Here is a 22,443-nt window from a genome sequence, read left to right as displayed (position 1 = left end):
AACTGATGCTTTTTGGTCATTAGGCCTCTGAGAGAAAATTTGAGAACAAATTTTTATTTGAATCATTTGTAAGCAGAAAAAACTTGCAAGCTTTTAAAGAAATAAACTGACATCATTTATTCAAAGATCACTTTTATAAATTTACACATAATATTAAAGATCTGCATCTGCTGCTCCAGCCTGTTCGTCATATTTTAAGACGTGTTGTACATAAACTGATTCAGCAACGTGAAAATAATTAGACTGTATCTAAAAGATGGAAATGGTCTCTCCAGGGCATGTGGGAGGGGCTCCTGTGTTGTGATTGGATAGAAGTTGCTGAGGAAAGCGATGATCTCGGTAAACTGCTTCCTGATTGGTTCATGGTCTCAGTCACTGCCTTCAGGTCTGACTAAATGAAAGTTAATTTTTGGAGGTGATGGTCCTTTGATAGTAAGGGGGGAGGAGTCTCAGTCAGACCCGCCCCTCACCCATGATAACTGGTTTAAAGAAGTCAGGAGAAGCTCTGGCAGCTGCTTTCTATCTGCAGAGGATTCTGGGTAAGGTGATACACGCAGGTGTCGGAGGCGTGTCCTTCAGGTTGGGGCCTGCACTGGTTGCTGTACAGAGGAGCAGTCGGTGCTGTGGAGGTGTTTGACTGGTTGCTGACGTCGGAGCAGCAGTACGGGGTTTCCACCTTGGACTCAGGGGCTGGGCCGGGCTCCACGTCGGCGTGTCCGATCTCCTCGTAAACCACCTCGCTCAGCACCGCCCTCGTGTCCCTCGCTGCTTTCTCGGCTTTCCACAGTCTCAGAGTCAACATGGACAACAGCACCAGTGCAGCTCCTGCCAGCACGCCAACAGGAACTTTCCACAAGTCTGAGGGGGGCGCTGTGTCAGCACCTGCAGCCGTCACCTTCCGGTCAGGGTCGTCCTTTCTCCCCGTGACTGTTTGATCCACCACGCTGGGGTCTGTGGTCACATTCAGATAGGCTGTCTTCCTCTCATTGCACAGATACATCGAAGTATCAGACTCTACCACATTCCTGATAAGCAGCTCGTTGTTGTTACGGGAACCGAAGCGCTCCGAACTGCTGTTCACGTGACCGTTACTGACGGTGAGAAGAGTCACCCGGGTGCCTCTTATAGCTCGGCTCCAGGTTACATCTCCCTGAGCGCGAGGACAGGTGAGCACAGCGTCCGTGTGCTGCCGTGTGCTGACTGTGGGGATTCCTGTCAAGTAAAAAGCAGAAATGATGATGTCACATGTCTGAATCCGTATCGGATGCTTCCTGATTCACGCCACGCTGACCGGCCTTCCTTCCCTCCAGTTATTTTCATCTTTTAAACATTTAAAGGACATTTCCCCTTTGTCTATCTTTAGTCTGTTGTTTCATGTTATGCTTTATTTAAATAAAAAACTTTGTTGTTGAGATTCAGGAGCCTGAGGAACCAACAAACTGCTCTCTGACAGGAAGCAGCCTTCAGAGCTCCGTACGAACCTGATGGACGGCTCTGCGATGTGGTTTAAAATAAATGACTTTACTTTAAATATTTGCATTTTATTCATTTTGCTTCTGAAGGCGACAGACTTGAGTTTTCTGGACTTGTTGACCTGATAATAAAAATTCTGAATGCTTGTTTGATTTGTCGTTTAGTTCAGTCTCCGTGACTCTGCTGTGACAGCTGCATTTGTCAGTCGTGCATGTCACGGATATATCAGGTGTATTAAAGGACCATTGGCAGACGTCCTCTGGCGCCCTTTCAGCACAGAGCTCATAGTAAAACCTACAACCTGAATTTATCTCATATAATAAGAAATGAGATGTGATTAGTTTGCTTTAATAAGTTTATGTGAATTGTGCCAGTGAAGTGATCCACAGTCAGAGTCAGCAGGTATAAGCTGGCCTCTTTGATGATGTCATTATGGTTCTGGGGTTAAAACCACCGTGAGCTGCAGCTCCTCCAGGAGTGGAGGTGTCCCCGGCCTCCCAGTGCCTGTGGACATCGTTATGGTCATTATGGACAAACTGTGATTTGCATGTAAGTCCAGAAACAGAACACAGGCCCCTCCCAACTATGTCAATGCCCACCTGAGCGTTGAAGTCTCCCAGCAGAACGATGGAGTCCCACCCCACCAGGTGACTCCACGTAGGTAATCTGAACTGCATTTGGCATGTAGCAGTCAGGACCCTGACCCAGAGCTGCAGGGAAGCAACTCTCTGAGGGGATACAGGAACACCAGCCCCCGCCTCGTGCCCAGGGCGACTGCAGGAACTTGGTTCCACTGCCCAGCTGTATCTAGCTGCTATCTCCCAGCCACCTACAGTTGGGCCATGGGCGGAGCCCCACAGGACTGACTCCATTGGCTCCTCTCCTCAGACTCCTGCCCTGCAACCTCACCCAGTGAGCAGTGGAAAAATGGACGGCTGGAGTTATGTTTCTTTTCTTTTTTAAATTAGAACCACTTCATCAGATGTTACAGCCTGGATGCTGAAGCCTTTTAAACCTGCATTCTTAGTACTGCCAGCCGGGGGCGATGGATAGAAGTCTGTGAGAACAGGACAGTTCTGCTCTGCTGATCTCTGAGCTTAGTCAACACCTCCCTGATGAGTTTATGGTCTGCGTGAATAAAACATGAAGTTTATTTTGGAAGTTTTGTTCTCGTTTGAGTCGCAGGAGGCGGGCGAGGGTTCAGGGCAGGCCTGTAAGTGTGGTTATGTGTGTGTGTTTAGGCTCAGTTTCTCAGTCAGACTGACTCATGGTTAAAAACACAGCGAGCCCCACAGAGAGGAGACACATGAACGGCAAATAAAGTGAAACCTGCACGTGGATCAAACGGCTCCAGAAACAGCGTCTATACTTTCATATTCATTCTCTTAACACCGACTCCAGTTTCTGTCCTTTTGTTCTGCTTCATATAATCGTCATATAACATAACAGCCTTTATCTTCCTTAGATAACCAGAGGAAACAGAGTGTTACATTGTTGCAGCTGTAATCGGAGGCGTTCTTACCTGCAGCGCTGCGACAGACGTGGACACACAGGAGAAGGCAGGCGTAGAGCAGCATCTCTGCAGACGTCTGAGCGGCGGCAGCAGCGTTTCTATGAAAGAGGAACTTCTGAGTGATGGGTGGGTACTTATGGCGCGGCTGCAAACACTCGTTCCTAATTTGCTGACATCACACAGAGTGATTTTTGAACAAAAATAATGTTTTTAAAACACTATTTTAAAAAATCTTCTCTAGTTATGTGCCAAACCCATATGCAGGTATTAAAGTTCCTCATTTACATATTTTTATCATCTTAAGTTATTTCAAATGGGACCAGTTAAACAGCAGGTGGGCGGGACTCGCCCTGGCGCTCTCCACCCTGCAGCGACCCTCATGAACGCCGTTTTGGGATCGACCTGATCTCTCTGGTCTTGAGGTTTTTGATTTGCAGATACAGCCCTGATCAAAAGTTTCAGACCAAAACTCAAACTCTTTCTCCATCTTCTGCTGGCCAGGTCTGTGAGTGTGAGCCTCAGCTTGCTGTTCTCACTGACAGGAGTGATACCAGTGCCACGTTCGGTCACTCTAACCACCTTTCTTCATCATTCGGATGCTCAGTTTGGACTTCAGCAGCTCGCCTTCACCACGTCTACACGTCTGCATGCGCCGAGCTGCTGCTGTGTGTCTGATATTTGAGTGAACGTGACTTCGAGTGTTTCGATCCCACTTGAACCGTTTGGTTTCTCTCAAGTTTCAGCCACGTGAACAGATGTGTCAGCTTTTATTTTTAGATTTCTAAAAGACAACTTCCTGTCAAAGACAAACTCTTACAACATCATATTTGTCTTCTGTACATCAGAGTTCATGTTTCTTGCCTCTAAAACATTTTATTTTCATTAAACATGGCGTCTACAGTCGGCTCCGAGGCTCTACGGTTGGTCCGTGCCGCTCGGTCGGCTGGTCTTTGATAAATCTCCAAACGACGCGGTGGCCGAGCCTCGCTTCGCCGGTTTGGCCTGAAAGAGAAAAAAACGCTGAAGTCATGGAACTAAAATCAGGTTTTTCTAAAAGCAGAAGCTGTTTGTTATTCTGCCACGCTCACGTCCTAAAGATGGAGATCGCTCCGCCGTGAACGCAGCAGAAACAGACTGAAGCGCACGGAGCGTCAGGTGTTCTCACCTGAGACTCGTGAGGCTTCCAGCCAATCATGTAGAGGATCTCAAAGGTGGCGGGGATGGAGCCGTCCTCACTGCCGTACATCTCTGAAACATTTCAGGCACATGAGAAAAACAGTGACACATGAACCGCCGCGCTGCGACTGAAGCTTCAGCCTGACGCGTCACTGATGAGCAAACAGCAGCCGGCCAGCAAAGAACACGAGTGGAAAGCAGAAGTGTCAGAAACACAGCGTCGGCTCTGACTGGCTTCAGTGTTTGTTCAACTATCGTTAATTACAAATAACAGTTTGTTTGTTAGCAGAGACGCAGATTCAAACCCAGAACCTTCTCACGTCAGTAGAACGCGGTGCTGCACGTGCTCGTGAGGACAATGTCAACCTCATTCAAACTGAGGCCACACCTCCACCTCTGAGCTGTTACCTACACCGCTGCCTGTGCTCACGCTCAGAAGTGCTTTATCCCTTTAAACCCTCACCTAGCGTCAGGTTAGGGTCTAGAGCAGAGGTGTCGGACTCCAGGCCTCGAGGGCCGGCGTCCTGCAGGTTTCAGATCTCACCCTGGGTCAACACACCTGAATCACATGATTAGTTCATTACCAGGCCTCTGGAGAACTTCAAGACATGCTGAGGAGGTCATTTATCCGTTTAAATCAGCTGTGTTGGATCAAGGACACATCTAAACCCTGCAGGACACCGGCCCTCGAGGCCTGGAGTTGGACACCCCTGGGTTAAAGGGTGATCAGGTGTTCTTCATCCTCTGTTCCTCCTTTCAGCCCGACCACGTCTCCTCATCCCTCCGGTTTGTACACGTGCACCTTTTCTGGCTTCCTGCTCAGACGAGGTGAACATGGAGCAGACCGATTCCCTCGCGTGCACCGGGCGGTACCAACAAAATCGGCCAGTCCACACATTTTGTGAATCTGACGCTACTAATACTCATCAGTGTATCACATGTCATTTAGCACCAATCAGACAGCAGCTCAGACTCACCTTTGTAAATCGCTGCTGCTGCTAAGATGGTGTCTCTGTGCAGCAGCGACTTCCTGTTCCACGCACAGTTACTCTCACCCATCCCTGCACAGAGCACATCACAAACACTTTTAAACTTTGACCTTTAATCGAAAGTTTGTTCAAACTAACAGCCTCACGAATGACTTCAGATCCGAAACCGGTTCAGGGATCAAACCGCAGTGAGGTCATCAAACTGTTTTAGCTTAAACAGCGAATCCTGACATGCTCTCTTATTCAGGAGGAGCCTCTGCCGCTCGGTTTGGAGCCTGTTTGCAGGTAAATGAAAGGAGGAATAAAAACAGCACGTTCGCTCAGGGACCTCCACGAGCCTCCATCCTGGGACTCGGTCACCTAAAGCTCTGTGCTGACCACTCTGAGAGTCGCTGTGATCAAACTGAAGTCGTCATTTCTGGCTCTGCACTCATTTGTCAGGTGCAGATCCTCGTTCGCTTTCCTTTGCTTCCACGTGAAGAGGACGACTGTAGAGCCATGTTTGAATGTTGCAGGAACGACATGATTCAAACGAATGATTCCCAGCTCGTACCTTGTAAATCCGTCATGACTTCCATGATTCCTGGATAATGAACCTGAATGTCATCGATGTCCTGGAACAAAGAGGCGGAGGGGTCAGAGGTCACCGTGAGCTGATGTTAAACATTCTGCGTGTTTAACAAATGCAGCCACGCTGACTCACCACAGTGAGCATGTTGAAGCCAGCTTGGCCCAGCAGGTTTCCCAGGTCGGTGACGGCGGTGTAGGGGGAGATGTGGGGCGAGAACCCGCCCTCCCGCTCCGTCTCGGCCAGCTGCAGGGAACAGCGCAGCTCGTAGAGCGTCTCGCCGCCCACCATCGCTCCGATGAACACCCCGTCCGGCTTCAGCACCTGGTGAATCTGAGAGGACGGCGCACAGCGAAACGTTAACGGGCGAGCTGCAGTCAGTCATGGTATCACAACAGGTTCATCTCACCTGTCTGAGAGCTCCGGGCAGGTCGTTGATCCAGTGCAGACTGAAAAGCATGAAGCTCAGCTGCAGTTTTAATGAGCACACATGTTGTTCATAACAAACCCTGGTCCTCTCAGTCTAGACCCACTTTATTTCATACATTTGATTTTTTTAACCTTAAAATCACTCGTTGCATTTCTGGACATAAAATCTAACGACATGATTATCGGTTATTATTTATTCACGATGTCCTTCAATTCTATTAGCAACCATTTAAAAATATATGATGAATTTAATCTTTTCAAACTGTGACTGAGATAATCAGCACAAATCACATGATTAATATATTTGACTTCATTTACATTAAACAGTGTAAAAGAAACAAAAACAGGCTGCAGACAGGAAGATACTGCCAACACCAGAAACGTGCTCGTCATCTCCGAGCATGACGTGAGGAGAACCTTCAAGAGAGTGAACACCAGGAAAGCAGCAGGACCAGACGGCATCCCAGGTCGTATCCTCAGAGTCTACACGTACCAGCTAGCTCCTGTGTTCACTGAGATATTCAACATCTCTTTATCTCAGTCGGTGACCCCCACAAGAGTCCATCATGGTTCCTGTCCCGAAGAAACCCCACCCTGCTTCTCTCAATGACTATCGCCCTGTAGCCCTCACCTCAGTAGTGATGAAGTGCTTTGAACGCCTGGTCAGAGACTTCATCATTTCTTCACTACCAGACACACTGGACCCACTACAGTTCGCTCACCGTCCAAATCGTTCCACAGACGATGCCATCTCTCATCTCCTCCACACATCACTCACTCACTTGGACACTAGAAGGGGGAATTATGTTAAAATGCTCTTCACAGACTACAGCTCTGCATTTAATACCATAATTCCCTCCACACTCACCACCAAGCTGGAGCACCTGGGACTCAGCTCATCTATGTGTCAGTGGATCTCCAACTTCCTAACTGGCAGACCACAGGCAGTAAGGATGGGCGGACATGTCTCAGCCTCCACCACTCTCAGCACTGGAGCCCCCCAGGGGTGTGTTCTGAGCCCCCTGCTGTACTCTCTGTACACATATGACTGTGTGGCCACTACCAGCTCCACCACCATCATCAAGTTTGCTGACGACACCGTCGTGGTGGGCCTGATCTCTGATAACAACGAGACGGCCTACCTGAAGGAGATTAGGAATCTGGAGAACTGGTGCCAGAGGAACAACCTCCTTCTAAACGTCAGTAAGACAAAGGAGCTGATAGTGGACTTCAGCACTAAGCAGGAGAGGAACTACCAGACCCTCGTCATCAACGAGTGCCCAGTGGAGAGAGTGGACAGCTTCAAATACCTCGGAGTTCACATCGCGCAGGACCTGTCATGGTCCTGTCACATCAACACCGTGGTGAAAAAGGCCTGTCAGCGTCTCTACCACCTCAGACGCTTGAGAGACTTCCAACTGCCCTCCAAGGTGCTCAGGAACTTTTACTCGTGCACCATAGAGAGCATCCTGACGGGAAACATCTTAACCTGGTTCGGGAACAGCACCATGCAGGACAGACGAGCTCTACAGAGGGTTGTGCGGTCAGCTGAGCGCACCATCCGCTCCGAGCTCCCTGACCTGCACTCAGTCTACAGCAGGCGGTGCTGGACCAAGGCCAGGAAGATCGTGAAGAACCTCAGCCATCCCAACAACGGACTGTTCTCTCTGTTGAGGTCAGGAAAGCGATTCCGCTCCCTGAAGACCAACACAGAGGGACTGAGGAGGAGCTTCTTCCCGCAGGCGATACGGTCTCTCAATCACACCACCACACAGTACTGACCCACACATATGGTTCTTACACACACACACTGGACATTCTGGACATTGTTTTCACTTCATCACTTAATCACTTTAAGCATATTTGCACTGCACAAGACACTTACACATGTGGATTGCACAACACTGGTCATTATATTCTTCATTTCCATTTCATACTTGTACAGCTGCTGTTATTGTGTATATATATATTTATATTTCTTCATACATCTTATATATTTCTATACTGTGTATTTTGTTGTACAGTTATTTTATTTTCAACTTAAATTTTTATATTTTATTTTATTCCTTCCAAGTTAAATTTACCCTTTTTAATTTTCATATTTATTTCCTATCTTATTCATAGTCTTTTTTGCTTTAGGTCACGAGCAGTTGTGTAAGCATTTCACTGCATATCGTACTGTGTATGACTGTGTATGTGACAAATGAAATTTGAATTTGAATTTTATAGGGAAGTTATTAAAAAGCTGCGAAAGGAAGTGAAACAGGCACAGAGACTCAGAATGAGCAGGTAAGATGTTAGAACAAGGTTCAAACTGCAAACAACCACAAAGACACACAAATTATAAAAAAGACACAAAAAACAAGAAAACATGAACCTGACATAAAACACTACTGTAGGAAACCATTAAAAAAGCTCAGACGCCATCTCGTGGCTGAAGTTAGTACTGCAGCAAACAGTCGGTCACTCAAACCTTTTCTGTGAAACGAGCTGCAGTGAAACGAGCTGCTGTGAAACGAGCTGCTGTGAAACGAGCTGCAGTGAAACGAGCTGCTGTGAAACGAGCTGCACTGAAACGAGCTGCAGTGAAACGAGCTGCTGTGAAACGAGCTGCACTGAAACGAGCTGCACTGAAACGAGCTGCACTGAAACGAGCTGCTGTGAAACGAGCTGCACTGAAACGAGCTGCAGTGAAACGAGCCGCACTGAAACGAGCCGCAGTGAAACGAGCTGCTGTGAAACGAGCTGCACTGAAACGAGCTGCTGTGAAACGAGCTGCACTGAAACGAGCTGCAGTGAAACGAGCTGCACTGAAACGAGCTGCAGTGAAACGAGCTGCACTGAAACGAGCTGCTGTGAAACGAGCTGCACTGAAACGAGCTGCAGTGAAACGAGCTGCACTGAAACGAGCTGCAGTGAAACGAGCTGCAGTGAAACGAGCTGCACTGAAACGAGCTGCACTGAAACGAGCTGCAGTGAAACGAGCTGCACTGAAACGAGCTGCAGTGAAACGAGCTGCACTGGAACGAGCTGCTGTGAAATGAGCTGCACTGAAACGAGCTCTGGTACTCACGCCAAGCTGCTCACTACCAGGTCGAAGGTGTTTTCTTTGAACGGCAGAAACTCCTCGTCAGCCAGGACGCAGTGAGTCGGGATCTCGCTCGGCCTCCTCCGTCTCTGATCAGAAAACAATTCACATATGAAATTACAGCAGTCTGCTTCAAACTCCTGCCCCCATCTTTGATATCTGAGTACGAGTCTAAGGACCCACCAGAGACTGCTGGGAAACGTCTGTCAAGCAGAAACGCTCCACCACCTCCTGCGGGACACATCGTCAGCACAGAGCTCATCATAACAGCAGTGAAACTCGTGCAGCGCACACAGACACAGGCAACAAACATCTGAGCTCATGTTTAACGTTCTGCTCATCTCCCGCTCTCTGGTTTTATTCTTTACCTCTGACAGCAGCTTTGCATGATTCACAGCTCAGAATAATCCATCTTTTTCTGATTCTGTCTGAAATGTTTTAGCTCCTGTCTCCACTTTGTGCTGCTTGACCAACTCTGGGAAGCCTACAGAGGGGCAGCATCCAGAAAGCTGTGCGTCTGTACCGGAGCTGCTATGCGTTCAGTTTTATCTCAGTTTTGAATTGTGTTCAGTTTTACTCTCAGTGTTTTTATTACTGTGGTGTCGTCTCTGCAGCTGTCAAAGCTGCTGACTCTGTGTCTCATGTTCACCTAAAACCTCCTCAGACAGTCTGTGATCGCACAAATCCAAAACTATAAATAAGAGTTCCTCTATAACTTTATTTATTTTGGTTTCCCAACCTCACAAAATGATTTCAGGTTTTCTATTTGATTGTTTTGGTGAACTACAGACAGTTTGTGGAGATGACCATATAAGGAGATCTAAACGACATCAGCTCGTTACCGAGGTAACAAAGACTCGTCTGAGGCCTTTTCTGCACACTGAGCTCGTGACTTTATGTTTATCGTGTTTAACATGAGCAACAGTGTGACGTCATAACAGAAACAGCAGAGCTTTAACTTGAACTGTGCTCATCAGTTCATCTCTGATCAGGAAATCCGATCCGTCTGTAGTGATTTGGTCACAGCGGTGACCTCAGATCACCAATGGGTGTTGCGCACACACACACGCACACACACACACACACACACACACTCCTCGTGCATATGGTACGACAACTTTTCTTCGTGCCCCTGGTACACTGCGTAGAAGTACTTTGCCACACACACACACGCACACACACGCACGCACGCACACACACACGCACACACACGCACGCACTGTACTTTGCTTAAATGCTCTGCGATGTGACTTCTTCCGCCGCCGATGTCCAGCGCCAGAGGAAACGTCCTGAGGAGACAGGAAGACAAACAGTGACTTTTTTTTATCCTGTCTTCCTTCTCTCACCCCAACCAATCACAGCAGATGGCCCCGCCCCTCCCTGAGCCTGGTTCTGCTGGAGGTTTCTTCCTGTTAAAAGGGAGTTTTTCCTTCCCACTGTCGCCAAAGTGCTGCTCACAGAGGGTCATATGATTGTTGGGTTTTTCTCTGCATGTATTATCGTAGGTCTACCTTACAATATAAAGCGCCTTGAGGCGACTGTTGTTGTGATTGTTGCTATAGAAACAAAACTGCATTGGAGTGATCTGGCTGTGTGAACGTTTCCTGCTCTTTGACCTCCTCAGATGATTTCTATGACTTTTGAAGCAGACGTGTCTCTCTGTGGTTAAACTGTGTGAAACGTGGGTCCAGCTGCCTCGTCATGAACTCACCGTGCGATGTCGTAAACCCGATCGGCCACTCGACTCCCGACCTGCAAACCAACAGCACAGGACGTCTGATCAGCGTGGCTGGGTCTGGTTGTTATAATGAAATCATTTCCCCCCCTTTAGACAAAACAACAGGAACAACGTGTGATTCATTCAGTGAAGTCACTGATGGTGACGTCAAACCCAGCTGCAAATTCTGATCTCATTCTCTATGATCCAGATGTTTGATGAGGCTGAGGACCAGCTGAAGATGGACATAAGAGAGACCGCTCAGGGTCAGAGAGGCTGACCTGGTCTGAGCGTGTGCAGAGGGAGGGTGGAGGATGAAGATGGAGCTGCAGGCAGGAGGAGAGGAGGAAGACGAGGACATTTGTGGTGCACGTCAGTCAGGACATCTCTAATGACATATGCATAACTACACGCGTGCAGAGCACACAGGAAACTCTGTTGATAAACTGTTATTTCATTTTCTGTGGAAAAACAAAATTGACCACAATTCTAACAATGGTGGCTTAAATTTGATCGATTTCAGTTCCCTAAATGATGCTTTCAAAAAAGTGGATTAAAAGCATCTATCTGGACTTCCTCTCTCATCACGTCTTTTCACATTTGGGTGGCTGGACTCAAACTTTCATCAGCAGACTCTTTGATCTGTAAACATCACTGTTCTCCACAAAGATGTTATATTTGGAACATCTGTAACATTCTTTACAAGAATAAATCGCCCTTCTTTGAAAACTGGTTTAATGATGGTATTCTTCAATAACACTGGCTCTTCCTTCCAGGTGTAACATCTCAGTGTCCCCACACCTGTCCAAGCCCCGCCCTGTCCTGACAGCGTCTCCTTCAGGTCAGATGTGTTTCTCCTCTTGTAGATTAGGTCTCTTTATCTCTGTTCCTCCTTCCATTTCTTTCTGGACTCATGTTGTCGAGGGCGCTGACTGGATAAAGGTTTGGTCTTTGCCACAAAAAAATCCTCCTTACTAACAAAGTGAAGGAGATTTCATTTAAGCTCATCCATAGATTTGATCCTGTTAAAGCTTCCTTCAAAGACAGAAGAGCGATACAGAAACATTTGCCTTTACTCAGCTTTTATGGAAACATATCGTTAGTTTCATCTCTGGCAGCATCTTTAGTGAGAAAGACTCTCGTGCTTTTCCCTCATCGATCAAACTCCACATCTGTAAATGTAAGCTGTCCACTCTCAGGACAGAAACAGAAAGTTTGTTCCTGTCTCAACAAGAAAGCTTTAAAAACATGAATATTTGTAATATTTTAATGTCTTATTTAATTATTCAGTGTGTCTGTGTTACTTTCCCCCGTTTAATCTGTATTTCTGTCCGGTGTGTTTACTTATACATACTCTTGCACTGTGTTATAATTTGGAATACAGTTGTGCAGCGTGTTCTTCGTGTGTTGCGTTTGTTGTTAAAGTTTCTGTTGAAATAAAGTTGGAGAAACAAAGACACAGAAAACCGGACAGGTGTGTGGGTCGGGCTCACCTCCTGCCTCAGGTAGTCGTACTGCTGGCTGTCCTGCAGCTGGGCGGCCCAGTCCTTCTGCCTCTGCTTCATCTCCCTGCTGAACACGTTCATGCGGCCTCCGCCCGACAGCCCGGAGCGCCCGGCCCCCGGTGGCCCGGTCCCGTTGAGACCGGCCCCGGAGAGCCGGCTCCAGCCGCCCGCGGAGCTCGCAGGGCAGCCGAGCCGCAGGAGCCTCCGACACAGCCTGCCGCTCATCCCGCGGAACAAACTCACAGACACCAACACGGAGACTTCCGATCCTCCACACCGGGTCACCTCCGAGGGGAGAGACCCAAAACCCGGACCGGCCTCAGCTGAGCTCACCGGAAACCCCGGAAACGGATCACAGCCTGAGAACGGAAGTAAAATTGAATAAAATAAGATCAAAATAAAATGACTTAAATTGAAACAAATAAATAAAATAATATATAAACAGTGATAATATAGACAGTGATAATTAAATTAATAATTTAATTTAATAAAATTAAATTAATACAATAATTTGCGTTTGTTGTTTGCTGCGTCACTCTCTGTGTTTAAACCGCGTTTCGCTCCTGTTTGTCCCACTTCGCTCGCCTTAGAGAAAGGGGCGGGGTGGAGCAGATGATGCTACAGCGTTGCATGCTGGGTAAACACGTGTGTGAGATCGCGGAGGAGCGGACACTGTGTCGGTAAAGTTTCACCAGTTTCTGAGTTTAATTTAAAGCTCACGTTGTTTCAGGTGTTTCTGATGTTTCAAGCGTAGACGTGCTGTTTCCGGTCCTCTCAAGTGTTTCCTGTGCTCTCAGCTATTTCCGGTGTCTCCAGGTTGTAAACATGAAAACAGAAAACCAGGCTGAGGTGTGCGGCGCAAACTGAGCCATGATTTCAAACTCGATCCTCTTTAAAACCTCCAAAAGTTTCAGAGGATGAAACAGACAAGAGCACAGAGAACGATTCAAAACCATCAGATCAATAATAACGGTGAGATCGATAATAACCATCAGATCGATAATAACCGTCTCGGCGCTGTAGTCTGAGCTCATCGCGGCTCAACGACACTGATACCTGTGAGGTCATCACCGGTTGCTGCGTCGGTTCGCACACGTCTGTGATGACAGTGAGAAATAAAGGGCGTGTTTACACGCCGCTGACCTCTCATGACCTCAGCTGGACCTCAGCTCCTGCCTCCTCGGACGATCACAGCCTGGAAGCCTGGAGCCTGTCCCAGCGCTCACACGGCGAGAGGCGGGTCCACCCGGGCAGGTCGCCGGTCTGTCAGCCGGCACCTGTAAACGCAGCATGTAGGAGGAAGCTGGAGAACTCAGAGGGAACCCAGGCAGGAGCCGGGACAACCAGCAGGTTCTAACCCAGAGCTGTGAGGCAGCCGTTCTGTCCACTGGACCGGCCTGCTGCACAGACTGTCTCCACACTGCTCCTGCACGGGGGGACAAAGTGGGTGTTTGGGGACAAACTGTGGTCGGCCTGGAGCTCGGAGGAGGCAGGAGCGAGTCTCCGTCCTTCAGGACCAGAAGATCCAGCAGAGGTCATGAAGAAGAAGGACTGGCGCTGTACACACTGACATCACAGTTCATGTTGTCCACCACTGCACGTTTCTTTGCTCTGTGTCATTGTTGTTGGCATTATGTTTTAAAACGTGAGCGTTTTTAATTCTACGACCTCGTAAGTCCTACACGAGCCGGTGATTGTAGTAATGAGGATTACTGAATGACCCTGAATGCCACACGTGTGTCCATCACGAGGCTCAGGGTTGGGTTTGACGTCCGAGCAGAAACCAGCTCGGTGTGAAACGTGGTTTTTAACTGGTTTCTGTTCTGCAGGTGACGCTGGGATTTTACCGCCATGTCGTCCAAAAAACGCCCAGACGGGGACGAGCGCTTCCTCCGGGTCCAGAAGGACCCGCGGTTCTGGGAGATGCCAGAGAGGGAGCGCAAAGTCAAGATCGACAAACGCTTTCAGTCCATGTTCCACGACAAGCGCTTCAAGGTCAAGTACACGGTGGACAAGCGAGGGCGGCCCATCAACCACACCTCCGCTGAGGACCTGAAGCGCTTCTACAAACTGTCCGACTCCGAGGAGGAGGAAGCTGGCGAGGGCAAGAGAGCAGCAGAGGTGAAGGAGACGAAGAAGAAGGACGTTGGCGGCGCCAAAGCAGAGCAGCCTAAAGGAGCAGCGAGTCTCTCGGAAGGTCAGGAGATGTTTTCATGTTAATGAACTTCAGGTAAAAACACGCCGTTACCATAGCAACACTGTGTGGATGATTGAGGGGTGTCCAGGTGACCTTTGACCCTGCTCAGGTAAGCGTGTCAGGAATGATTTGACCGTCTCTCTTCTGTTCGATGCTGATGCAGGTGATGAAGATGATGATGAGCAGCGGTCTGCAGAGGAGGATGAAGATGACCTAAGCGTCTCTGATGAGGAGGAGGAGGCGCAGAGTGACGAGGCGAGTGGATCTGATGAAGAGGAGTCGGGCCTGGATTCGGGGGACGACAGCGACAGCGGGCCGGATCTGGCCCGGGGGAAGGGCAACATCGAGACGAGCTCGGACGAAGACGACGAGGACGACGTGGGCGCCATCCTGAGGAAAGAGGAAGAGGAGATCGAACACGACTGGGGGGAGCTGTGCAAAGACGCGCCGCGGAGCGACGAGGTGATGCTGCGTGCGGTAAAGGCTGAAGGTCAAAGGTTAGTCTGCGCCACCGGGAAACGTTGCTAACACGATCTCACCGTGTCAGGTGTCGGCGCGGCTCGCCGTCTGCAACATGGACTGGGACCGGCTGAAGGCCCGAGACCTGCTGGCTCTGCTCCAATCCTTCACGCCCAAAGGCGGCGCCGTGCTCTCTGTGAAGGTAAGGAGACCTGCGTGGGTTTGTCTGTGTGTGGGCGGAGCCGGGAAGTGCTGGTGATCAGCACAGTGCATGCTGGGTTATGCTTGCAGATCTACCCGTCAGAGTTTGGGGAGGAGAGGCTGAAGGCGGAGGAGAGTCAGGGACCGATGGAGCTGAAGGCGCTGCCCGACGACTCGGAGGACGACACGGAGGAGGAGAGGTAATGATGATGTCACAGAGAGGCGGGATTTAGATGCAGTTTTCAGCCAGACTTTGTTAGTCGAGCAGCTTGTGGGAAGGTTTGTGTCACGAGGCTGCGTCGGCTCTCTGATGGTTCGGCACCGGCGGGACGTTTGTTGGCTTGTCAACTATGGGCTCAAAATGTGGTCATAAATATTTTGTATGTGTAAAAAAGATTTGTGTGTGGACTTAGCCCAAAAAACCCCTGCAAGTTACAAGTACGAATTTTGACCCTATTTTTCTTCCTTTCATCTGATTGGTCAATGTCATGTCAATCACAAATGTAACAATCCAATCAGAGAACAGATGGGTTTGGCTGTCAGAGGGGCGCTTTTCTGAACTGCAGGTCCTTGAAGGGTGATACAGTTTGAAGCTGGAGGATCTCTATATAAATATCCGATAGCAGCTAGGTCCCCTAACTTTCAGCAGCTGTTGAAAGGATAAAGTTGTGCTATATCAGTGGTTAGAAACACCATTATTACTTTAGGATTAGTTTAACACAAAGTCAGGGCTGACCCGGGACCATTGCTGTGAGTCACAGTGCGCAGCATAAAAGTCCTTTCACATCAGACGCAGGATGTGCTGCTAATGCTAACTGCTAACTAAAAGCTAAGGATCCAGAATTTGTTGCTGGCTGCTGGGCTCTGTGTGCAGCAGCTCTACCTGTACTAGATGCACCTGCTCCTTGTCTTTTCTATCTCTGACTTTATGTCCTCTACAAGAGTTTCTGTTTTTTTTGCTGGTTCTTCAAATGTTCAATAAAAACATGTATGCTAATTCATAACGAAGAAAGCTTTGTAATGAAGACTGTCATTTCCAAAACACTGCCCGCCCCCACCCCGCGGTCCGCAGCACTGTTGAAAAGGCTGTGGAAGTCCCTGTATTAAACACGTAGACCTGTGACACAAAAATCACCAAACTCGGACGACCACAGACTGTTTTCCTTCGTGGTGATGAAGGAAAACGCTGGGTTGGCATGTAAAAGGGCATTTATTCCCTTCAAGGACCTGCAGTTCAAAAAAAGCTCCCCTCCAACAGCCAAACCCATCTGTTCTCTGATTGGATTGTTACATTTGTGATTGACATGACATTGACCAATCAGATGAAAGGAAGAAAAATAGGGTCAAAATTCGTACTTGTAACTTGCAGGGTTTTTTTTCTAAGTCCACACACAAATCTTCTTTACGCACACACAAATCTTTTTTACGCACACACAAATCTTTTTTACAAGTACAAAATATTTATGACCACATTTTGAGCCCATAGTCAACATAAAAAGGTGGATTACATGAATATGCAGGCCACTTCATTAGGTACACCCTGCACTCTCAATTCTTCATGCATCAGATTCAACATCTGCTGGAGTGACATCATCATGACATCATCGCACAGGTGCTGTAGTGAGTCTGCGGAAGCCGTGAGTGCAGCAAACTCATCGTGGTGTTCTAGAAACCGTCTGAGATGACCTGAGCTTTGCTGGAGCAGCGCTCCACGCCATCACAGCAGCGCCTCTGCTAGCGTTTCACCCAGGGAGCCGCTGCTCGCTGCAGATCAGCAGAAACACAACCGTGACACTTTCATGGTCTCTGAAACCTCCTTTCTTCATCAGTCGGGTCCTCAGTTTAAACTTCAGCATGTCTGCATGCGCTGAGCTGCTCCCCTGTGATTGGCTGATCAGGTATTTGCATTAACAAGCAGATGCACAGGTGTACCTAATGAAGTGGCTGGAGAGTAACTGTAACCTTATTGCTTTGAAACAAGCTGCATTTGGACTCCAGTGATTCTGTGTACACTTAAAAACAGCTGTGCAGTATCAGGTGGGCGGGGCTCCCTGCTGACCTGTCAGACGGTCATGGGTGTTGTGTGCTCTCAGGGTTTACAGGGAGAAGCTGCGGGACTACCAGTTCAAGCGTCTGAAGTATTTCTACGCCGTGGCGGAGTGCGACTCGGCCCAGACGGCGGCGAAGATCTACGAGGAGTGCGACGGCTACGAGTACGAGAGCAGCTGCTCCGTCCTCGACCTGCGGTACGTCAGCAAACGGCATCGAAGCAACGCGCGCACGTTAGCGAAAACTGATCCGAGCGCAGCGAGTGGACTTTAGCTGCGCTCGGACCTGCGTGTCACCGAGCAGTCTAAAGAAGTGATTCATGTGTTGATAAACTTCCAGCTTTCCCAGTTTCAGTTATTCCATAATGAAGGTTTTTAGATGTAGTCGTTCCTGAATCGGACGTCTGCAGGGAAGCCAGGATCTGAGTATTTACTTAACATTCCCGGCCCCCAGCTGAGCTTCCATCCATGAACTTTAGTTCAAAGGTCAGAGTGCACGCGCTGCAGGGTCACCATGATGACACGCGCGTTAATCATCCAATAGTTACACACAGATTTGTTCCAGCTTGTTAATGAAAGCCAAACGCGTCACGTTGTTCAGCTTCAATGTCGATTATCGACGTTAGAAGGTCGTTCTCACGGCTTGTCTTCTTCTCCTTATACGAGCAGCTTCGTTCCCGATGACGTGAAGTTTGACGAGGAGCCCAAAGACGCGGCGACGGACGTAAACCTGTCGGCCTACACGCCCAAGCTCTTCACCTCGTCTGCGACCGCCACCTCGAAGGTAAGCGCTTCCCCGACGCTCGCCATCGGAGGCGACAGGAAGAGTGTTCGCAGACTTTACAGGTGCGATGATGTCAGGCGGGTTCACCTGTGCGAATGAAGTTTGTTACTCAGAGCTGACGTGAGGGCAGGAGCTCAGATCCGTGCAGCGGGCGGTGACGTGTTTGTGTCAACCCGATCAGGTGCAGCTGACGTGGGATGAAACCGATCACGAGCGCGTGACGGCCCTAAACAGGAAGTTCAACAAAGACGAGCTGCTGGACATGGACTTCAGAGCCTACCTGGCCTCCTCCAGCGAAGAGGAGGAGGAAGGTGGTGGTGACGGAGCCTTTGAAGAGGACGTGAAGATGGCGGCAGGTGAGAAACACGAGAACATGACGGTTTTCTGACTGCTGAAATGTGAAAGCAGCGCCGAGCAGGTGTGCTGTGTTTGTGCCGGACAGACGAGCGCGTCGTGGAGGCGGAGGAGAAGAAGAAGAAGAGCGAGGAGCAGATCTCCAAGTACAGAGAGCTGCTGAAAGGCATCCAGGAGAAAGAGAAGAAGGTGCAGGAGGACAAAGACATGGAGATGGAGGTCACCTGGGTGCCAGGTACGAGCACGCAGCCTCACTTCCTGCTTTCTTAACATGAGGAGAGGTCGGGCCTGAAGGCGGGGCTTGTTTTAAAAGTGTTTTTCTCTACGCCGCAGGCCTGAAGGAGACGACGGAGCAGCTGGTGAAGAAGAAGCTGGAGGCCAAAGACGTGCTGACGCCCTGGGAGGAGTTCCTGCAGAAGAAGAGAGAGAAGAAGAAGCAGAAGAAGTGTGAGAGTAAACAGGTGAGGGCGTGGCTTGCAGACGCAAACGGCGTCTTTGTTAGATGGAACGTTCCAGCCTTCGTTAGTAGCGGCATTCTTACATCACTCGATGTGGAGTCCACGATGCTCCGCTGTGAGAGCTGCTGCTTTTACTTTGATATGTCGGATCAATTTCCTGAATCAGTTTTGGAAAACCGAACATCAGCAGTTCGCCGAGTGAGGCTAACGCTGCAGGAGCGCCAAATTATCTGTGATCAGCTGTAATTATAAACCGGTCCTGGTCCCGGTCCTGGTCCCGGTCCCGGTCCTGGTCCCGGTCCCGGTCCCGGATAATGCAGGTTATTGGAGCAGGAGCAGGTCAGACGCTGCTTGAATCTTCGTGCAGACAGGCCTGCTGAGAATTCGAGTTTGTTCTGGTTTCAGTCCAACACGTGTTGCTTACATCATCCTGAGGCTGCAGCCTGATTGGCCACTGAAGAACGCCTCTGAGCCTCTTTATGCTGAGCCTGAGACGTTTGTATTCACGCCGATCATATCCAAGTGTGATGATGTCACTGACCTGTCTGATGGTTTCTCTTCATCAGGGAGCGGGCGAGGGAGCGGGCGAGGGAGCGCTCAGCGACGACGAGCTTCCTTCAGACGTCGACCTCAGCGACCCCTTCTTCTCCGAGGAGCTCGGTGCTGCAGGTGCGTGTTTGTGTGTGTGTGTGTGTGTGTGTGTGTGTGTGTGTGTGTGTGTGTGTGTGTGTCCGTGTCCACCAACAGAGTTTCAGGGTCTCTGATTTTGTCTCTGCAGACATGAAGAAGAAACAGAAAGGGAAGAAAAAGAAGAAGCAGGAGGAAGAGCGACGGACGGCCGAGGAGGAGGAGGAGCTGCAGAAACAGAAGGTCAGAGGTCGCGCCTCGGCCGGGCTGGTTCTGGATCTGATCGTTTCGGCCTGTCCCACATAAACTGTGTGTGTGTTTCCAGGCTCAGATGGCTCTGCTGATGGACGACGACGACAAACACAAACACTTCAACTACGACAAGATCGTGGAGCAGCAGAACCTGAGCAAGAAGAAGAGGAAGAAGCTGCTGAAGAAAGGGGAGGAGCTGCCGGAGGACGACCACTTCCAGGTGAGCATACTCTCAACGGCTGCTGGCTGAAAACTGTAGAGAGGCGCCAGCTTAACCTTTGACCTCTGTGATTCTGTGGTTGCCTGAACTGAACAGGATTCAAATGAAAGTGAACGACGTGCTGATGTGAACACGCGAGGCCGAGAACAGCTGAACTCACGTATGAGCTGATGAGATGCAGTGATCCAGGCTCGCTGTTGGCCAAAATTCAGGCTCCCTGCTTTTACAGACAATAGGGCTTTGGAGTTGACGTCACGCCGCAGTGCATTGTGGGATCGCGGCGCCATGTCAGAAGGCTACAAATCAAAACAAACACACTGTGTTGGGAGCAGGACCGCCAGAACCTTAAAATCAGCGCAAAAGACAAAGGGCTGTATCGCGACCGGTTGCGCCCAGATGCCAGGAGACGGTAACTGGAAAAAGAGCGTGCATCGGTAATGTGGACCCGTCTGAAAAAAGGCAGTGGAGCGGAAACCCGGACAGCCTACCGCCGTTGTCCTATCCCCATATTTTCGCGTACCTTGTCTGTGGAGTCGGCGCATACACGGCGAATCATTTTCGTAATTATAAATTCCTGGAGGCGCACATCTGATTCACAAACGGTTGGGTACGAGATTTGGCCGTTTTTAAGCCTCCACGTTGTGAGTACGTTGACCATGTGACCAGGATACAGCCAGAGGTTGCTCATAACATTAACTTCTCCTCAGCAGCTCTAGATGAACGATCCACGATTGGTGCCAGCTGTTCTTGCTACGCACATGTGAACATACTTTTCTTTTCTGTTTTATTGAAACCACTTCACAGAAAGTACAATTATTTACAATGAACTGTACATGCAGCACAGCAGTTTTATGAATATTCAACAAGAGCAAGTGTCATTGGCCCTGGTTTGACAGCCACACTGGGGCACATGTTCACCAAAACACAGCAAACCTTCACAATCTCATCGAGCAGTGCTGTGTGCCGGTCAGAGTCTGACACAGCTCGTGCCCCGTGTGCAGCGCTGGAGCCCAGTCTGGATTTCTTACATGCGTTTCATATGCTGGTTTGCCTGCAATAATGCCAAATAATAATAAGCTCCTCCGTCAACATGACGTGGCTCTGCAGCATCACACATTAGGATGTTTTATTAGGATGACCTATGACCTCAGCGCATTCAAAATAACACTAAAAGCCTTTTAAGAGAGATATGAATTAATTTAGAACTCACCGGAAAGAAAATGTGCGAGCAAACCAACAAAAAATTGGGGATGGCAGAGAACTCGATATCCGCTCGTGTGAGCGCTGCAATCCAAGCCTGACGTCTTCGTTTAGTAATATCGGATACATGAGGTCCCCCCGTTGCCTCCAGGAGGGGAAACGATGGAAAGAGAGGCGATTTTCCAGCTTCTTGCCTTGACGATCGCGTGATCTAACGTTGCAACCGACAACACAGCACGTACGAACCATAGCTGATGCTCCGTGTGCTTCGTTTGGCCTACTGTCGTGGCGGGAGGGGGCGTGGTTAATCATAAATAAATGATTAACCTTAGTGATTAAGTTTGAGTGCAGTGATGGAGTTATTCTGCATGTAGCATTGGGTGGGTGGGGGTGATGGAGGTCACGCTCGGGGCAAACGGCTGCTCCTCAGTCTGTTTGTGCAGGATTGGTTGGTCTGCATCGTTTGGCTGATGGCAGCAGGTCACATGATGTGACCGCAGTGGGAAACGATGGCACTGACCTTCAGACCCGTCTGGGCCAATCCAGGCTCAGGTGTGCGTGAAACTGACCTCACGATACACCTGGAGCTAAATGTCCCGTCTCTCCCTCTCTGCAGGTGGACGTTAAAGACCCTCGTTTCCAGGCCATGTTCACCTCCCATCTCTTCAACCTGGACCCCTCCCACCCCAGCTACAAGAAGACCAAAGCCACGCAGAGCATCGTAGCTGAGAAGCAGCGCCGGCGGGAGGAGGAGCAGCGGCGCCTGGAGGGCGCTCAGGAGGTCACGCCCACGCAGGCGGAGAGCGACGGGAAAAGTCGGGAAGCAGAGTCTGACGCTCGGGCGACAACGACGCAGATGGACCCGAGTCTGTCGCTGCTCGTCAGATCCATCAAAAGCAAAACGCAGCAGTTTCAGGCTCGCAAGAAGCAGAAGCTGGTGTAGCTCCAGACGTTAGCCACGTCCATCAGGCGCTGATCACGCAGGATCTACTTCCTGGACTGGTTTTGTGTTAATATGTTTGTGTGCAGCGGGATCCTGACAGCAGGACGGACGTGGAAAAGTTTTATTATTGATGTTTCACAGAACTGAGATTAAAAGGATTAAAAACCCAGTCGTTCGTCTGGATCGCTCCTTCGCTATAATGCTGTAATCGTTCTGTTCAGGCAGGCCGCGGGCAGCTGCAG

The 22,443-nt window shown here is 49.4% G+C and overlaps 3 protein-coding genes across 5 annotated transcripts; 1 reads left to right on the top strand and 2 right to left on the bottom strand.

The window, feature by feature from the left end:
• Window positions 1-80: 80 nt before the first annotated feature.
• LOC146384731 (uncharacterized) lies at window positions 81-3,086 on the bottom strand. The gene is made up of 2 exons (XM_084929859.1): window positions 2,996-3,086; window positions 81-1,212 (listed from the first exon to the last, which is right to left on the bottom strand). The coding sequence occupies exons 1-2, from the start codon at window positions 3,048-3,050 to the stop codon at window positions 494-496; spliced, it is 774 nt and encodes a 257-aa protein (XP_084785985.1). The 5' UTR covers window positions 3,051-3,086; the 3' UTR covers window positions 81-493.
• Window positions 3,087-3,736: 650 nt separating this feature from the next.
• On the bottom strand, window positions 3,737-12,817 carry ndufaf5 (NADH:ubiquinone oxidoreductase complex assembly factor 5). The gene is made up of 11 exons (XM_084929840.1): window positions 12,447-12,817; window positions 10,948-10,988; window positions 10,462-10,525; window positions 9,420-9,467; window positions 9,222-9,325; window positions 6,129-6,168; window positions 5,855-6,052; window positions 5,705-5,765; window positions 5,140-5,223; window positions 4,152-4,234; window positions 3,737-3,988 (listed from the first exon to the last, which is right to left on the bottom strand). The coding sequence occupies exons 1-11, from the start codon at window positions 12,681-12,683 to the stop codon at window positions 3,902-3,904; spliced, it is 1,047 nt and encodes a 348-aa protein (XP_084785966.1). The 5' UTR covers window positions 12,684-12,817; the 3' UTR covers window positions 3,737-3,901.
• Window positions 12,818-13,044: 227 nt separating this feature from the next.
• Window positions 13,045-22,370, top strand: esf1 (ESF1 nucleolar pre-rRNA processing protein). 3 transcript variants are annotated; one of them, XM_084929801.1, is made up of 14 exons: window positions 13,045-13,138; window positions 14,288-14,655; window positions 14,819-15,117; window positions 15,203-15,316; window positions 15,406-15,515; window positions 17,409-17,561; window positions 18,033-18,147; window positions 18,329-18,503; window positions 18,590-18,736; window positions 18,835-18,962; window positions 19,538-19,628; window positions 19,738-19,829; window positions 19,912-20,058; window positions 21,875-22,370. In XM_084929801.1, the coding sequence occupies exons 2-14, from the start codon at window positions 14,310-14,312 to the stop codon at window positions 22,199-22,201; spliced, it is 2,244 nt and encodes a 747-aa protein (XP_084785927.1). In that variant the 5' UTR covers window positions 13,045-13,138; window positions 14,288-14,309; the 3' UTR covers window positions 22,202-22,370. The 3 variants fall into 3 exon arrangements, with proteins under 3 accessions (XP_084785927.1, XP_084785925.1, XP_084785926.1); XM_084929799.1 differs by having other exon boundaries at window positions 19,526-19,628; XM_084929800.1 differs by lacking the exon at window positions 13,045-13,138 and adding an exon at window positions 13,180-13,430 and having other exon boundaries at window positions 19,526-19,628.
• The last annotated feature ends 73 nt before the right edge of the window (window positions 22,371-22,443 follow it).

The sequence above is a fragment of the Perissodus microlepis genome, chromosome 6 (genome assembly GCF_051167445.1).
Source record: "Perissodus microlepis isolate ML-2025 ecotype Zambia chromosome 6, ASM5116744v1, whole genome shotgun sequence".
Taxonomy (NCBI): domain Eukaryota; kingdom Metazoa; phylum Chordata; class Actinopteri; order Cichliformes; family Cichlidae; genus Perissodus; species Perissodus microlepis.
The sequence above is the reverse complement of the archived record's forward strand: the minus strand, read 5'-3'. Positions and strand labels throughout refer to the sequence as shown.

Bases quoted from the DNA above. Each gene is read 5' to 3' on its own strand.
- LOC146384731 (XM_084929859.1), bottom strand. From the start codon at position 3,050: ATGCTGCTCTACGCCTGCCTTCTCCTGTGTGTCCACGTCTGTCGCAGC. The intron at 1,213-2,995 runs GTAAGAACGCCT...TTTACTTGACAG, and splicing joins CGTCTGTCGCAGCGCTGCAG to GAATCCCCACAGTCAGCACA.
- esf1 (XM_084929799.1), top strand. From the start codon at position 14,310: ATGTCGTCCAAAAAACGCCCAGACGGGGACGAGCGCTTCCTCCGGGTC. The intron at 15,317-15,405 runs GTAAGGAGACCT...TTATGCTTGCAG, and splicing joins GCGCCGTGCTCTCTGTGAAG to ATCTACCCGTCAGAGTTTGG. The intron at 18,737-18,834 runs GTACGAGCACGC...TCTACGCCGCAG, and splicing joins GGAGGTCACCTGGGTGCCAG to GCCTGAAGGAGACGACGGAG.
- ndufaf5 (XM_084929840.1), bottom strand. From the start codon at position 12,683: ATGAGCGGCAGGCTGTGTCGGAGGCTCCTGCGGCTCGGCTGCCCTGCG. The intron at 10,989-12,446 runs GTGAGCCCGACC...GTTGGTTTGCAG, and splicing joins ACGACTACCTGAGGCAGGAG to GTCGGGAGTCGAGTGGCCGA. The intron at 9,326-9,419 runs GTGGGTCCTTAG...TTTTCTGATCAG, and splicing joins ACGTTTCCCAGCAGTCTCTG to AGACGGAGGAGGCCGAGCGA.